The sequence below is a fragment of the Symphalangus syndactylus genome, chromosome 8 (assembly GCF_028878055.3).
Source record: "Symphalangus syndactylus isolate Jambi chromosome 8, NHGRI_mSymSyn1-v2.1_pri, whole genome shotgun sequence".
Classification (NCBI taxonomy): Eukaryota; Metazoa; Chordata; class Mammalia; order Primates; family Hylobatidae; genus Symphalangus; species Symphalangus syndactylus.
The window spans coordinates 82,139,963-82,157,678 of NC_072430.2; the positions used below are offsets into that span (position 1 = coordinate 82,139,963).

Consider the following 17,716-nt stretch of genomic DNA (forward strand, 5'->3'; position numbering starts at 1 on the left):
CATATCTTGGCAGCAACATGGTTAAAACTGGAGGCAATTAACTATAATGAAACAAGTAAGACACAGAAAGACAAATACCTCATGCTGTCACTTAAAAGTAGTAGCTAAATAATGTATTCACATGGGCATAGGCTGTGAAATGATAGGCAAAGGAGACTTGGAAAGGAGGGGGAGAAAAGAAGGTGGATGATGAGAGATTACTTAATGGGTACAGTGTATATTATTTGGGTGATGGATACCCTAAAGCCCTGACTTCACCACTATGTAATCTATGCATGTAACAAAATTTATACAAATTTTAAAGAACAAAAATAAAATAAAATGAGATTGTGGGAACTGTAAGTTTTCAAACATTTTCTAACCTTTGTACACTTTATTTGAAAGTAGTTTTATACTTAGGAGTAGGGAGGAAGGATATGGAGGAGTAGGGAAGGTGTCCCACTCCTCCTCAATCAGAGTGGTTCTGTTTTAAACACTGGGTTTTTTTTTTTTTTTTTTTTTTTTTTTTTTTTGGAGGAGGGCTGCGTTTAAACAAGTGGTTCTGCAAATAAAATATATTCGAAAATGAGAGATCTGGCCCAACCCCTCACGTTTTATAGATGAGGAAATACTGTCCTTTTCTGCACTGAAGCCCCCCACCTCTGTCTTTCATACAACCCCTGACTCACATGATGGCGCCCCACTCTGACTTGCCTTACTCTCATAGTATTATGTGTTTACATAAAGCCCCACTTTGTAGGGAATGAGAAATTCAAGCTGAGGAAATGCATAAAATTGTGATTTCAAACTCAAGTTGATCATAATGATCACAAAGTGAAAAATGCAAAGAAGAAAATTTGATTCTAAATTCTAATCTATGTTAATATTTTAGAAGAATGCGATGAGGAGGAAGAATAAGCAAAACATAGATGCTCAAAATTATTCTGTATTATACACAACATATTGTAGGACACAAGGGTTCAATTCAAAAAATTATTCTTCTTGAAAAATAAATGGTATGCTGTTTCCCACAAGACCTACTGACTAGAGGTTTACATCTGGGAAGTACTTCACTCACTAGTCTAAAAAAATTTTAAGAATCAGGATCTAACAATGTTCCACTGCTTTCTGAAGAGTTCTCTCTGTACCTTCTGTAACACACAAATAATTGCCAAGTTAACTAATCTCACATTTTCACTTTAATTAAATGAAACAACACTTTGTCCTTTTAGATCCTTATGAAGATATGAATTAGAATTGCCTATGCTAAAAGTGATCAGTGTTCCTCTATAATCATCCAATGGTCTACATATTTTTAAATATATCTTTGTTGGTATGTTATCACCGTAACATGTCCTGGTCACTAAAGTATCCTGGTTCCTGTTCACAGTACTACAAAACAAAAATACTTACTTTTTCAGATTTCATCATGATAGAAATCTGTTCTCTGATTAACATGAATCCTTTTCCTACTGGATATTTAATTCAAGTGTAGGAGACATTTTCAGACTAACAACTTGACAACTGTAAAGAGTTGTAAAAGTTAATTATTATTTCCTCTGCTCTGTCAGGGTACACCTAATTTAGATGGAAGTGCACTCAAAGAGTAATTTCCTTAGAGATTCTCATCTTTCATAAAGTAGGCGTTGCACAGATATAGTGCCCGTATCAGCAGATAAGCAGTACCACTGTGATTGATGTGAATAAGGAATTTATTACAGGAATTAGGCCTTCCACAATTTGGGGAGAAGTTGAGGAGATAAAGGTCGAGAAAGGGACAGTTAAATGATCAGAGGAAAATCAGTAAGACCACAAAGCAGAACTAGTGAAGACGACTACGGGAGGTTGTTGGAGTTAGAAAAAAAATTATTCCGACACTTGTTAAACACAGGAAGAAAGATGTTACTGAAGAAGAGACTACTGCAATGAGAGTTTTGCAGTAGGGAGAAAGATTGAGCTCAACTATAAATACAACAAGGTCAAGTGGAGCTTACAGCTAAGGAGCAGGGTGGAAGCTCAGTGGATGGAAAAGCACTAAGAGGGAACACCAGGTGTAAGAGGCGATTCTGGCCAAACCAACTTAACAGGATACTTGCTGAAGGCAGGCCAGGGGATTAGATATCAAAGCTGAGGTGTGAGGAATTTTATCAGATACCAAGGGTGGGAGATTTTTGCTAAACTAGTTTAGCACAATTCTTGCTAAAACTGCACTAAGTGGATCAAAGACAGAGACCAAGTTTAGGGCCTAGTCGAGAAGACAGTTTAGAGGAGCCTGACTCAAGTCTGGTCAAAGGATCTTTGTTAATGGCTCTGCATCTGGTGATGGGCCTAAGGTTGTTGTAGATCAGCAGAGCAAGTACTTGGAAAGAAAGCTGCAAGCCAAACAGAGAAAGCAATGACAAGCCTGTGAGGGTAAACTGGTACCTGTGTTGTCTGTTTCTCCCCATTTCAAAGCTGGATGATATGAATGGCCTGAAAAACCTAGGCCCTTTCCCCTCAAAGCTCCACATAGTCCTGGCCCAAGACCTAGAGAAGCTATAAAAGAATACGTGGCAGGAGTTGGAAGAGCTGTTGTCCCACCACACAAAGGTGAGCCAACAGATTAGTTACAAGTATAATTTGTAACTGGGGCCCTGAACTGACCTTCCAAATGTAAAAGTTTCTGCCTGACCCCTTTTGAATCTCAGACAAATTTCTCTTGTGACCAGCCCTGAGGACTATACAGAGAATAATTTGGAAAACGCAGTTCCAGCTTAGCTAAATTGGCACAGTATAAAATCCCCACCACACCCAAAAGTCCCTTTATGTAAATTCATCCTAAAAGGGATTTAAGCCTCTCAGAAATAATATATATTCAATAATAACACCTATCACAATAAAGTATTTTACTTATTGCATTCATTTGCAAACTTTCTTCCTACTTTTATTTCTTTACAGGAAACATTGCTATCGGCAAAGAGATACTTATTTTGCTCTAAGGTAAACATAAAGAAACATTCAACACATTATTTTTAACTACAATTTTTTAAATGGAAATGTACTTAATATTTCTCCATTTTTACCTACCTGACTTTTTTCATCTCAACTCTCCTCATACTATCTTCTTTCTACTTCCCGTAAGTCAAAAGTATCCAAGCTCCAAACCTGAGGGCCTTTTACTTCCCCCTGCAATATGGCTTTTATCAGTGCCACCAAGTTCATCTGTCAGGGTTGTATAAGTCCAAACCGTAATTATAAATGTGGATGGAATTCAAGTTCTTTCTCAGAGAGCTCTCTGGCCTCATGCCAATTAGGATAGGAGGTACATCACCTAGTTCTACATATTTGCAAACCTAACTGAGCTCTGAGACTGGCAACATCCTTAGTATACTCTTAGAATCCCTACAGATGTCTCTGCCCTTATCAGATAATTCCTTCAGGGAGAGAATAACACGCTCAGCTTTTTCTGAAGCCCTCCCTGGGCCCCCACAGGCACTCTTTCCTACACAATACTGGCACTGGGCTCCATGAGGCGTGCATTCTCCCCGACTTACCAGATGCATTAAGAGTAAGCCTGGGCACTTAGCAGATTTAATGGAACCGTCTGGAAATCATTGTTTGTCAATATATTCCCCTCACTCTGAGAACTCTGATAGGACATCTTCACAGGAGGCATATGCTAATATCTTTTTTATTTTATTTTATTTTGAGACAGGATCTCACTCTGTTGCTCAAGCTGAGTGTAGTAGCATAATCACAGATCACTGCAGCCTTGACCTCCCAGGCTCAAGCAATTCTCCTGCCACAGCCTCCCGAGTTGCTTGGACTACAGGCACATACCACTATGGACAGCTAATTTTTGTATTTTTTGTAGAGATAGGGTTTCACCATGTTGACCAGGCTGGTCTCCAATTCCTGGGCTCAAGCGATCTGTGCACCTCGGCCTCCCAAAGTGCTGGGATTACAGGCGTGAGCCACTGCACCTAGCCCACTAATATCTTAACTAGCTAATATATTATCCCTATGATAATGGTGAGAAGCCACAAGGAATTGGAGCAGAAGATCCAAGTTTTGGTTCTGGTGCCAGATCTCTCTAGGTGTCAACACAGAAGGTAAAACCCACATCACAGGGCCATTGTTGTGAAGTGTAAATGAGGTAACAGATGTCTTATCCTCACCCAGAATGATTCCTGACCTAGTCCACTACCCACTATACCCTTTGGTATAGACTCAGCTTCTCCTTCTTGCATTGGGCCATATCATTTGGGTGATAGAATACCTGCAGGACTGCACAGCTGCTTCAGGGGCTGCCTCACACTACACAAAGCCACTGTTCCCTTCCACCCAGGCCCTGCTGTAGACCTGCCCCACCATGTGTCTCTTATATTTGCTGTAAGGGGGTGGGGCGGGGGGCTCTTTCCACATTTATGATGAAGGTTTTAGGGTTTTTTTCTCCCTCTCTCTCAGTGTCCCTGCTATCCTTCCCTGCAAATTTAGCTTCATATTACTCAGGAATAGCAGAGTATCTTAATGCAAGAAGACTACATGTTATATGATACAAATATTTAACAACATTGGACATGCTTTTCTCCTTCTCTCTTTTATTTTAAGTCACCCAAGGTCAACAATTTGCTCTTTTTTCCCAAAAACATTCCTAAGGTAAGATCACCAAGTGACCTTATTTTCCCTACTTTTTAAAAAGTTGCTTTAGGCCGGGCGCGGTGGCTCACGCTTGTAATCCCAGCACTTTGGGAGGCCGAGGCGGGCGGATCACAAGGTCAGGAGATCGAGACCACGGTGAAACCCCGTCTCTACTAAAAAATACAAAAAATTAGCCGGGCGTGGTGGCGGGCGCCTGTAGTCCCAGCTACTCGGAGAGGCTGAGGCAGGAGAATGGCGTGAACCCGGGACGCGGAGCTTGCAGTGAGCCGAGATTGCCCCACTGCACTCCAGCCTGGGCGAAAGAGCAAGACTCCGTCTCAAAAAAAAAAAAAAAAAAAAAAAAAAAAAAAAAAAAAAAGTTGCTTTAAGTATTGTTTATAATGAAAAGCAAACACATAACCAAGCACAACTTAATGAAAATTAAAGCTAATGTCTTCCATATTTACATTTAAATTACAGAGAAATAAGTATGTGGAAGCCATCATCAATAGTGGTTGTTAGACTTATAAACTATTTTGTGCATGTAGAGACTATTGAACCACAACAGATTTTAGTTTCCTTCCTTCTCCTCCTCCATCCTGACCTATCCCCTCCCTTAGCATGCCAACAAAAGAGAGTTCAGAATCTGAAGGGCTCCTGATGAGTAGATCACACACAATAAAAAATATCAACCTTTATTTTAAAATGTTAAACTTACAAGCTGATCAAAAAAGATCAAATATGACTTCTCCAAACGTGCAATTTTTGAAATTAGAAATTTTGGCTTATAACGTATTTCCGAAGTGAAGATGTTGCCCATTTCAAATATTGAATAAGATCTTCTCTCTCACTCTTCTTTTTAAGACCAGAAAAGATCATTTTAGTTCCAGGGATATATTTCTTTCTTTTTTTTTTTGAGACGGAGTTTTGCTCTTGTTGCCCAAGCTGGAGTGCAATGGCGCAATCTTGGCTCACTGCAACCTCCGCCTCCCAGGTTCAAGCCATTCTCCTGCCTCAGCCTCCCAAGTAGCTGGGATTACAGGCACGCACCAACACGCCTAGCAATTTTTTGTATTTTTAGTAGAGATGGGGTTTCACCATGTTAACCAGGCTGGTCTTGAACTCCTAACCTCAGGTGATCCGCCCTCCTCGGCCTCCAAGGTGCTGGGATTACAGGCATGAGCCACCACGTACAGTCCCAGGGATATATTTCTTTGGGTTCTCCAAATATTCCATCAGAGTCTCTTCTCCCCATACAATACCTACAAAGGTGAAGGTAAGTTTTAAGTTTGTGTAGTTACATTTGTAGGGCTCACTTTCTGATCTGACCTACATATGTGAACAAAAGATTAATCTTGGACTCAGTAGGGAGGCTATTTTAACTGAGACTTATAGATTCTGACCTAAAAGAAATTTCCAAAATTTGTCTCCACTCCTTGGCTTCTCTGTAGAAATCCAATAGTCGCATACTGTTTAGGATCTTCTGTGGTAAACCAATGAACTACCACCAAAGACGTGTTATGCTTAAGCAGTTCCTCATCCTCCAAGAATCACAGTGAGTTCCTTCTAGAAAAGGTCTTAGAGATCATGTAATCCAATCTCTAATTTTGCAGATTAGTAAATGATGGTCCAAAGCTTTTCCTAAGATTACAAAGCTACCTAGAGTCAAGAATTTATGACTACTAACTCATATTTCCATGTTTTTTCTACCTATTTTACCAAGCTGCCTCTATCCAGATCTCCATCAAAATCCATGATTTCAAAAATCCAGTTTTAAGACAACAGAGAAAGGTTCCTTTCTTTTCTTTCTAAAACCAGTCAAAAAGAACATGGAGAAAGAGAAACAGAAATGCTACCTTCACTTTTGATAAAACCTTTGAGGAAGCACCTGTTACAATTGTTATAATTAGAAGCCTACCAAGGACATGAAACCTAGACCAGAGTGAAATGACACCTTTCACTAAGCATCTCTCCGAAGTATGTGACACACTCTGAAAGGCAAAGGCATAAGCCTTTGTTTAGCTCAAAAAGAATAGGATATATCAGCTGGCCATGAAAGTCTTCTTAAATTCAGTTTGACACCATGGAGGACTATGGGAGCCAGGATGAATGAAGAAAACATAAATACGTCCTCTTTGAAAGAAGCACTCTAACTTATAAGGTACAAGAGAAACTGCAAAGGTAACATAACCCCAGGCCTGCCAGTCTTCGCCAGCTGAAGTAAAGAGCCAAATAACAGCCCCACCAAAACATAAACCCACACACGCTCAGGCATATGTTATCTCTAATATAACTATGGGTAAGGAAGACATCAAAACTAACTGGAAAACTCAGACCATCATCCTTATTTTCCTTCTGCAAATAACTAGTCCAAAAAGATTATCTTCATCAGAAGATGGGTAATAATCAAAAATAACCAGCACAAGAAAGTACTGAAAATACACACAATACACACAGTACACACACACACACACACACACACACACACACCACATATATACACACAGCAGAAAGGAATATGAAAAACAAAAGTTAGGCCAGGCATGGTGGCTCACACCTGCAATCCCAGCACTTAGGGAGCCTGAGGCAGGTGGATCGCTTGAGCTCAGGAGTTCAAGACCAGCCTTGGTGATGTGGTGAAACCCCATCTCTACAAAAAATAGAAAAAAAAATGGCCGGGCATGGTGGTGCACGTCTGGGGTCCCAGCTACTCCGGAGGCTGAAGTGGGATGATCAATTGAGTCCAGGATGTCAAGGCTGCAATGAGCTGAGATTGCACCACTGCACTCCAGCCTGGGCAACAAAGTGAGAGCCTGTCTCAAAAAACAAAAACGAAATGTTAAATGAAAAATACACATCAGAAATTATGTATTAATAAATAGGCAGATGAAAATCATAGCCATATTTCCATGGATTCAAAAAAGGCCTTTACGAATTAAGGGCTCAAAGTAGAGTGTTCTAGTCTATTTTCACACTGCTGTAAAGAAATACCCAAGACTGGGTAATTTATAAAGGAAAGAGGTTTAATTGTCTCACAATTCCACATAGCTGAGAAGGCCTCAAGAAACTTACCATGATGGTGGAAGGTGAAGAGGAAAAAAGCACCTTCTTCACAAGGCAGCAGCAGAGAGAAGCATGAAAAGGAGGAATTTCCAAACACTTATAAAACCATCAGATATTGTGAGAACTCACTATCATGAGAACAGCACGGGGGAAACTGCCCCCATGAGCCAGTCACCTCCTACCAGGTCCCTCCCTCCACATGTGGAGGTTATGGGGATTGCAATTCGAGATGAGATTTAGGTGGGGACACAGAGCCAAACCATATCATTCCACCCCTGACCCCTTCCAAATCTAACATCATTTTTACGTTGCAAAACCAACCATGCCTTCTCAACAGTCCCCCAAAGCCTCAATTCATTTCAGCATTAACTCAAAAGTCCATAGTCAAAAGTCTCACCTGAGATAAGGTAAGTCCCTTCCTCCTATGAGCCTGTAAAATCTAAAGCAAGTTATTTACTTCCTAGATATAATGGGGATACAAGCAATGGGTGCATACACCCATTCCAAATGGGAGAAATTGGCCAAAACAAAGGGGCTACAGGCCCCATGCAAGTCCGAAATCCAGCAGGGCAGTCAAATCTTAAAGCTCCAAAATGATCTCCTTTGACTTCATGTCTCACATCTGGGTCATGCTGATGCACGAGGTGGGTTCCCATGGTCTTGGGCAGCTCCACCCCTGTGGCTTTGCAGGGTACAGCCCTGCTCCTGGCTGCTTTCACAGGTTGGCATTGAGTGTCTGTGGCAAAACAGGCACACATGCAAGCTGTTGGTGGATCTACCATTCTGGGGTCTGGAGAACGGTGGCCCCCTTCTCATAGCTCCATTAGGCAATGCCCCAGTGGGGACTCTGTGATGGGGCTCCAACCCCACATTTCCCTTTCACACTGCCCTAGCAGAGGTTCTCCATGAAGGCTCTGCCTCTATAGCAGACTTCTGCCTGGACATCCAGGTGTTTCTATACATCCTGTGAAATCTAGGCAGAGGTTCCCAAACCTCAATTCTTGACTTCTGTGTACCTGCAGGCCCCACACCACATAGAAGCTTTCCAGGCTTGGGGCTTGCGCCCTCTGAAGCAACGGCCTGAGCTGTACCTTGGCCCCTTTTAGCCATAGTTGGAACTGGAGTGGCTAGGAAGCAGGGCACCAAATCCCAAGGATGCACAGAGCACAGAGCAGCAGTGGGGCCCTGGGCTTGGTCCACAAAACCATTTTTCCCTTCTAGGTCTCAGGCCTGCAATTGGAGGAGCTGCCTTGAAGGTTTCTGACATGCCCTGGAGACATTTTCCCCATTGTCTTGGTGCTTAACATTGTCTTGGCAATTAACTCCTTGTTACTTACAGAAATTTCTGCAGCCAGCTTGAATTTCTCCCCAGAAAACAGGTTTTTCTTTTCTTTTTTTTTTTTTGAGATGGAGTCTCGCTCTGTTGCCCAGGCTGGAGTGCAGTGGTGTGATCTCAGCTCACTGCAAGCTCCGCCTCCCGGGTTCACACCATTCTCTTGACTCAGCCTCCAGAGTAGCTGGGAGTACAGGCACCCACCACACCAAGCCCAGCTAATTTTTTTTTTTTTTTTTTGTATTTTTACTAGAGACAGGGTTTCACTGTGTTAGCCAGGATGGTCTCGATCTCCTGACCTCATGATCCGCCCGCCTTGGCCTCCCAAAGTGCTGGGATTACAGACCTGAGCCACCGCGCCTGGTCCACGTTTTTCTTTTCTACCACATGGTTGGGCTGCAAATTTTCCAAACTTTTATGCTCTGTTACCTCTTGAACGCTTTGCTGCTTAGAAATGTCTTCTACCAGATACCCTAAATCATCTCTCTCAAGTTCGAAGTCCCATAGATCTCTAGGGCAGGGGCAAAATGCTGCCAGTCTCTTCACTAACGCATAGCAGGAGTGACCTTTACTGTGGTTCCCGATAAGTTCCTTATTTTCATCTGAGACCACCTCAGCCTGAACTTCATTGTCCACATCACTGTCAGCATTTTGGTCAAAACCATTCAACAAGTTTCTAGGAAGCTCCCAACTTTCCCGCATCTTCCTGTCTTCTGAGCCCTCCAAATTGTTCCAACATCTGCCCATTACCCAGTTAGCCATAGTTGAAACTGGAGTGGCACATTTTGTTGTTTTTTTTTTAAGACAGAGTCTTGCTCTGTCACCTAGACTGTAGTGCAGTGGTGCAATCTAAACTCATTGCAACCTCCGCCTCCAGGGTTCAAGCAATTATCTTGCCTCAGCCTCCTGAGTAGCTGGGACTACAGGTGCATGCCACCACACCCGACTAATTTTTTTGTATTTTTAGTAGAAACGGGGTTTCACCATGTTAGCCAGGATGGTCTTGATCTCCTGACCTCGTGATCCACCTGCCTTGGCCTCCCAAAGTGCCGGGATTACAGGTGTGAGCCACCATGCTCAGCCATCTCTTACACATTTTTAAGTATCTTTACAGCAGTGCCCCAAACCCCTGGTACCAATTTACTATGCTAGTCCATTCACACTGCTATAAAGAAATACCCGAGACTAGGTAATTTATAAAGGAAAGAGGTTTAACTGACTCACAGTTCCACATGGCTTGGAGGCCTCAGGAAACTTATAAACATGGAGAAAGATGAAGGGGAAGCAAGGTACCTTCTTCACAAGGTGGCAGGAGAGAGAAGTGTGAAGGAGGAACTTCAAACACTCATAAAACCATCAGATCTCATGAGAACTCAATGACTATAACAAGAACAGCATGGGGGAAACCACCCCCATGACCCAATCACCTCCCACCAGGTCCCTCCCTCGACATGTGAGGATTATGGGGATTATAATTCGAGATGAGATTTGGATGGGGACACAGAGCCAAACCATATCACAGAGCTACAAAGATGCTAGTAGAAAATGATAAAACAGAAACATATAAATGACAGCAAAAAGGGACAATGCTGCTGCTAGCACAATCAGACTTCAAAATACTGATAAAAATGAAATGGAAAAAATAGTTTTAAATGATCACTCTAGCTATCAGCTCTAAGGTCAAATGACAGATACAGAAGATACTCAGACAAAGGAGATACAAGATCTGCACAACCAGTGGCCCAAGTAAGATTTTTAAAAAACAAATGAAATAGAGTAAAACTATTACAACATATAATTCAAGAAAACTTTCAAAACTAAAGGCACTGAATCTATCAATTGGAAGAATACAACATATCCCAGGAGATACTGAAATTGATCAATCAAGGCCTAGTTATAGCCTAGCAAATTTGCTAACTCTCAATAAGACTTTTACTGAAACATAGGGGGAAAAAATAAAATAAAAAACCAAGTAACTCATAATGGAAAGCCATCAGGCTGGTTTCATATTTCTCCAAACAATAATTCAACATAAAGCATATAAAATCCTGAGCAACTAAAATGTCTCCCAATAATTTTACAACCAAATTATCATTCAAGTGTAATAACAATCCCCAACTGTTTTTAAACATCCAAAAACTGGGACAATATAGTTCTGGTAATACTTTCTTATTGTTATAATGAATAGAAAACCATCCACTAACCAAAAGATAAATGAAGATAATATGGTAAAATCTGGGAACACTCACTGGTACTATTTAAATGTAGAGCAAACATTAAAAACAACTGTGGTAATTATGGTTACATGGGGTGTAAATGACATATGGCATATCAGAGTAGAAATAACAACATACTTAAGTGGTAAGAGTTGGAGACTATGAAAAATGGGAGGTTGTATAAATATTTTGGCTTTCTCATCCTTCATAGTGGAGGATAAGCAGATGTTGCTTAATGTAGATCAATCTAATTGTAGACGCACATGGATATTCTTTAAAGTATAAATATGACTATTAAAATTATCAAAAAGAATAATATTGCCAAATAAATTTAGTTGGTAGAGGGACAGCAATAGGAGAATGTAGGAAAAGTGAACATACATAATTTCCTTACCACGCATAATGGTAAATATTTCTTTTGAACTATTTGGATTTTTGTATAATGTAAGCATTTCAAAATATTTTTGAAGTTCTTAATACATTTATGATTCGATGTGTTCCTACTGCATCCACTAACAAAATTTGACATGACAATAAGCAAAAGATAAAGACTTAAATCTCTAATAAGATAGTTTAGCTAATATGCTAATCTCATGATACGATTTCTTTAAAGGCCCAAGAAAACGAGGGTTTGTATCCTAGTTCCACCATTTATTAGCATAGAATCCTGGAAAAATCATGAATTAATTCAAACAATTTGTTCTAAAACCCACTTCAATTATCATTGCCCAAAAATGCAAGTGGCACTTCAATGCACTATAAAGACATTATTCTCAAAAGAAAAATTTTATCCATTTACTGATGTTTTTAAAAATACAGTACGGCCAGGCACAGTGGCTCACGCCTGAAATCCCAGCACTTTGGGTGGCCGAGGCTGGCAGATCATCTAGGCCAGGAGTTCAAGATCAGCCTGGCCAACATGGTGAAACCCCATCTCTACTAAAAATACAACGACAGCAAAAAAAATTAGCCGCATGTGGTGGCACACGCCTGTAATCCCAGCTACTCCAGAGGCTGAGGCAGGAAAATAGCTTGAACCTGGGACGCAGAGGTTGCAGTGAGCCGAGATCACAACACTGTACTCCAGCCTGGGTGACAGAGTGAGTGAGACTCCATCTCAAAAAAAAAAAAAAAATTGATGAAGAAAGAAAAACACAATATATATGGCTCAACATCACCAATCATTAGGGAAATGAAAACCAAAACCACATGAGATAGCACTTCAAACCCATTAGGATGGCTGTTATCACAAAAACAGAAAATAAGTGTTGGTGAGAAGTTGGAGAAATTGGAACCCTTGTGTATTCTAATTCACAATGGAATTGTGGAAACATAAAATGGTGCAACCACTGTGGAAAATGATATGGCTGTTCCTCAAAAAATTAGACATAGAATTATCATGGGATTCAGCAATTCCACTTCTGGGTATATACCCAAAGGAATGAAAACACAGACTCGACAGATATTTGTACACCCATGTGCATAGTAGCATTAGTCACAAGAGCAAAAAGGTGGAAGCAACCCAAGTCTCCATCAATGGATAAATAGATAAACAAAATGCTATCTACATAGAATATTATTCAGTCTTTAAAAAGATAGAAATTTCAACACGTTACAACATAAATGAACCTTGAAGACATTACGCTAAGTGAAATAAGCCACTCACAAAAGGACCAATACTGTATGATTTGATTCCACTTGTATTAGGTACCTAGGGCAGTCAAATTCACAGACACAAAGCAGAATGTCAGTTGCCAGGGGCTATTCAATGGGTACAGAGTTTCAGTTTGAGAAAATGAAAATGTTCTGGAAATGGAGGGTGGTGATGGTTGCAAAACAATGTGAATGTGCTTAAAATGACACAGAATTGTAAGTTAAGATGGTTAAAATGGTAAATTTTATGTTATATATATTTTGCTACAATTTAAAAAACCACATAAGATTATTGCTATAATCATGAGTTTTGTAAAACTCTATTCCATACAAGACATATGGGACGAAGAATCTTTAAAATTGAGAATTTCTGTATTCTTCTGAAAATAAAAATAGTATAATTATTTGCAACAGAAAGGTCTACACAAAAAAATAAAATATGGTTGACAGTGCAGCACAATTTTTATTAACACTGAACTACCGACTTCCTGGTTCTTCTTAGTTATTGAAGTCTGTTTTTAGCCAAGCTGTGCTAACATATTTTTTAAATCCTTGTTTAGTTTTAAGTAAACTTATTTTAAAATCCTAGTGCAATTAACATAGTAAGCTACTTATTGTTATTATTTCATCAGCAGAACTAACAAATAATAATATTATACCGTCAAATTAGTCACAAATATTACTTAAATAATCTGATTTAGGGAAATTTTATTTCTAATTCTTAAATAATATTAAAATCAAGCCTTATACAGCTTTCAACCATTGGCAACAATCTATGTAATAAAAGGCATATTTGGTATAAATTTTAATATTATTTCAAATCAATGCTATTAAGGAATAAATTCCTCAAACTACTGGCAGTTAGAGGAACAACATTGGCTTAAGACTGCTCTACAAATTAGAAGTTCAAAAATTGTGCTTATAACAGGATAATAATAATAAAATGACTCTATACAGAAATACTACTTTAAAAATTAAAAAGCTATATAAATGCTAAGAATGAAGATGAGTTAAAAACTGATCTATTCAGTAGTCTATCAACTGAGAATCCTATTGCAATAACTGCAATGCAAGTTTAATACTACCTGCCCAGAGTAAGCGCAGACTCCACAGCCCCTTGCTTCAGACACCAGCTGCAAGCTCAGGGGCCCCCAAGCCACCCAAACTTCCAACTAACTGGCTACAAATTTGGGGGTTCCCACAACCTCATCGACTTCAATAATTTATTACTAGAACAACTCACAGAAATCAGGAAAGAACTATATTTACAATTATAGTTGTATTATAAAGGATACAAATCAGGACTAGTCAGGGGAAGAGACCCATAGGGTGACAGCTGGGAGGGTCCCAAATGACAAGCTTCTGAGTCATTTATCTGTGGAATCAGGTCTCATCACTCTCCCAACACATGGATGTGTTCACCAACTAGGAAGCTCAACCAGAGTTCCAGCTGAAAGTGTCTAAAGTTTTTAATTGGGGCTTCATTACACAGGCATGATTGTGTGAATCACTGGCCATGTGACTGAACTCAACCTCCAACTCCCTTTCTGTTCCCAGAGGTCAGACTTACTCATCTAGCTCAAAGCCTTAATTATGTAATCACCTGATTGGTCCTTGCAGTTTGGTCAGCACCCATCCTGAAACTATCTGGGAGTTCACTGCGATTCATCTTATTAACATAAACTCAGGTCTTGGTCCCAGGGGCCAACTATAATAACAAACATACTCCTATCACTCTAGAAATTCCAAGGTTTTAGAGGTTCCTTGCCAGGAACCCAGGACAAAGACCAAATTATTACCAGTACCTATTACCACCATTTTTGCACATCCCAAATACAATGATATTGTGTTAATAATAAATATGCTGATATTTTAAAAGATGATAAAATACTACTGACTTGACAAATATTAAATTTTATTCAATGTACTTTTAGTATAAGTACTTTATCAATTATGTATTTATAAATTTATTTACTTAATTTCTTTTTTTTTTTTTTTTTTTTTGAGACAGGGTCTCACTCTGTCACCCAGGCCGAAATGCAGCTGTGAGATCATGGGTCACTGCAGCCTTAACCTCCTGGGCTCAAGGCATCCTCCTGTATCAGCCTCCTGAGTAACTAGGACTAGAGGAATATACCACCACATCTGTCTAACTTTTTTTTTTGAGACAAAGTCTTGCTCTGTTGCCCCAGCTGGAGTGCAATGGCGTGATCTCGGCTCATCACAACCTCTGCCTCCTGGGTTCAAGCGATTCTCCTGCCTCAGCCTCCCAAGTAGCTGGGACTGCAAGCACGCACCACCATGCCTGGCTAATTTTTGTATTTTTAGTAGAGACGGGGTTTCACTATGTTGGCCAGGCTGGTCTTGAACTCCTGACCTCGTGATCTGCCCACCTCGGCCTCCCAAAGTGCTGGGATTACAGGCGTGAGCCACCACGCCTGGTCTAAGTGTTTTTTTTGTTTTGTTTTGTTTTTTTAGAGATGGGATTTCACCATACTGGCCAAGCTGGTCTTGAACTCCTGACCTCAGGTGATCCACCCGCCTTGGCTTCCCAAAGTAAAGGGATTACAGGCATAAGCCACCACGCCCAGCCATCAGCTAACTTATTTTTTGTAGAGACAGGGTCTTACTACATTGCCCAGGCTGGTCTTACAGACCAAGTAATCCTCCTGGCCTCAAGTAATCCTCCCACCTCAGCCTCCCAAAGTGTTGGGATTACATATGTGTGCCACCATGTTTGGCCAATTATGTATTTATTTTATATGTAAAAGTAGTCCTTTATTATGAGTCTCCCCCAAATAAAGATACGTTGAGGTCCTAACCCCTGGTAACTCAGAATATGAGTTTGTCTAGAAATAGAGTCATTGCAGATGTGATTAATTGAGATGAGGTCATATTGGTGTAGGATGAGCCCTTAATCCAATATGATTGGTGTCCTTATGAGAAAATGGTCACGTAAAGACAGAGATGCACAGGGGTCATGTAATAACAAAGTCAGAGATTGGAATTATGTAGCTAGAGGCCATAACTAGAATTTCACCCATAAAAAGGAATGAAAACCATCACAGGAAGTGTTGATTGCCATAAAAAATTATTAGACTTAGTTTCTCAGTACCACCTGTTGTATTCTGGGTTGTTTGTTGCAATTTTGTGGTTGTTGTTGTTGTTGTTAAACATTTCCAATGGGGGAAAAGGAATGAAGTACTGATACATGCCACAATTTAGATGGGCCTTGAAAACATTATGCTAAGTGAAAGAAGTCAGACACAAAGGGTCACATATTATATGAATCCTTTTATATGATCCAATAGGCAAATCCAAAGAGACAGAATGCAGATTAGTGGTTGCCAGGGAATAGGGTTAAGGGGGAATGCAGAGTGATTACTTAATGGATGCAGGTGTTCTGGAGTGATAAAAAAGTTTTGAAAATAGGGAAAGGCGGTGATTTTACAGCATTATGAATGCACTAAACGCTACGGAATTGTACATTTTAAAACGGCTAATTATGTTATATAACTATCACTTCAATAAAAATAATAAAAAGAAATAAAAAATAAAATAAAATCCTTTCCAAATAGTAGTGACTTGAAATGCCAACCTATAAGATATGCTAGGCCCCAAGAAAAGTTTCAAATAGAGTTATACCCTATTTTGAAAAAAGCTGATGTATATATATAATCTCAAAAAAGCTGATATATATATATATATAACCATATATATATTTAACAAGATTATCATATTATAATCTCCATTCCCAGAGATTATATATATATACACACACACATATATCTCCATATGATTATAATATCCAGGAATGACAAATTGCTTTGCAAAGATAGTGTAGTTTTTTCCAACCACTTCGATCTTAACTCTAAGATACTGTCTCACTTTACCCTCTTCCCACAAACAAAAAAACATGCTGAATATACTCTTCAAACTATGTAATATTCCTACCACTCTGCTAAAATCAATACTACAAATAGAATCACTACTGCCATTATACCACTAAAATATGATTTTTTAAAAATCTAGCTTATACTTTTTCAAGAAAAATGTATTACCTAAAATCAAATACCCTGTATAGGCAAAAACCTATGCCATACAAGATTCTTAATTCTTCTGATTAAAAGGATGATCAGTTATCCAAATGCAGGTCTTATGATATAAATCCATATTTCGGTAATATAGAAAGCGTGGTCCATTTTTAACACTGCAAATTAGGAAATTATTATAATGCCAAATCATATGCTTTATTCTTTCCTACAATGTATCTGGTTCTCTCCCACAACTGCTAGTTTTTACCTTTGTTTTTGTTTGCCTCTGTATAAGAAAATCCTGGTGCTTGTCCTGTTTTTCAGCCAAAGAGGCCCCAGAGATTTGGACCAGTCTTGTGTTTTTCACCTTTTTCCACTGTGTGGCACTGAGCACATTTTTGAATAAAGGTCTTCTTGCCTGCTTCAGCATCTCCCATGTTGCTCTGCAATGGAACATTAAAACCACAAACCAAAAAAATATATATTAGATTTTCAAAGCTGGGGAGAAAAAAGAATTCCATCATTTTGGCTGAAGTGAATGCTGATGATGTTAAACAAAAACATATCCTTTAAAGCATGCAAGCTTTAATGCATGAGTGCTCAAAAACACAGATATATTATAGCATCCAATTTCATAAAGACAATCATCTCATTAATTAGGCTTATTTTAAGTTTCTAGCCACAGCTACTTCAGAAACTGCTATTGGTATCAAATGGGCTTTACTTCAGCCTTCAAAGAATTACATTAATTTATCCAGGTCAATCATATTCCTTTTCATTTCTAAAAAGGGCATGTGCAAAAGATGATGTAAAATATA

At 39.4% G+C, this 17,716-nt stretch overlaps 1 protein-coding gene across 1 annotated transcript; it reads right to left on the bottom strand.

Annotated features, from left to right (window-relative positions):
* Positions 1 to 5,370: 5,370 nt before the first annotated feature.
* Positions 5,371 to 17,335, bottom strand: LOC129488785 (cytochrome c 2-like). Its single transcript, XM_055291317.1, is given in 3 exon segments — positions 5,371 to 5,499; positions 5,794 to 5,861; positions 17,167 to 17,335. Coding segments are annotated over 3 exon segments (366 nt in total).
* Positions 17,336 to 17,716: the final 381 nt, after the last annotated feature.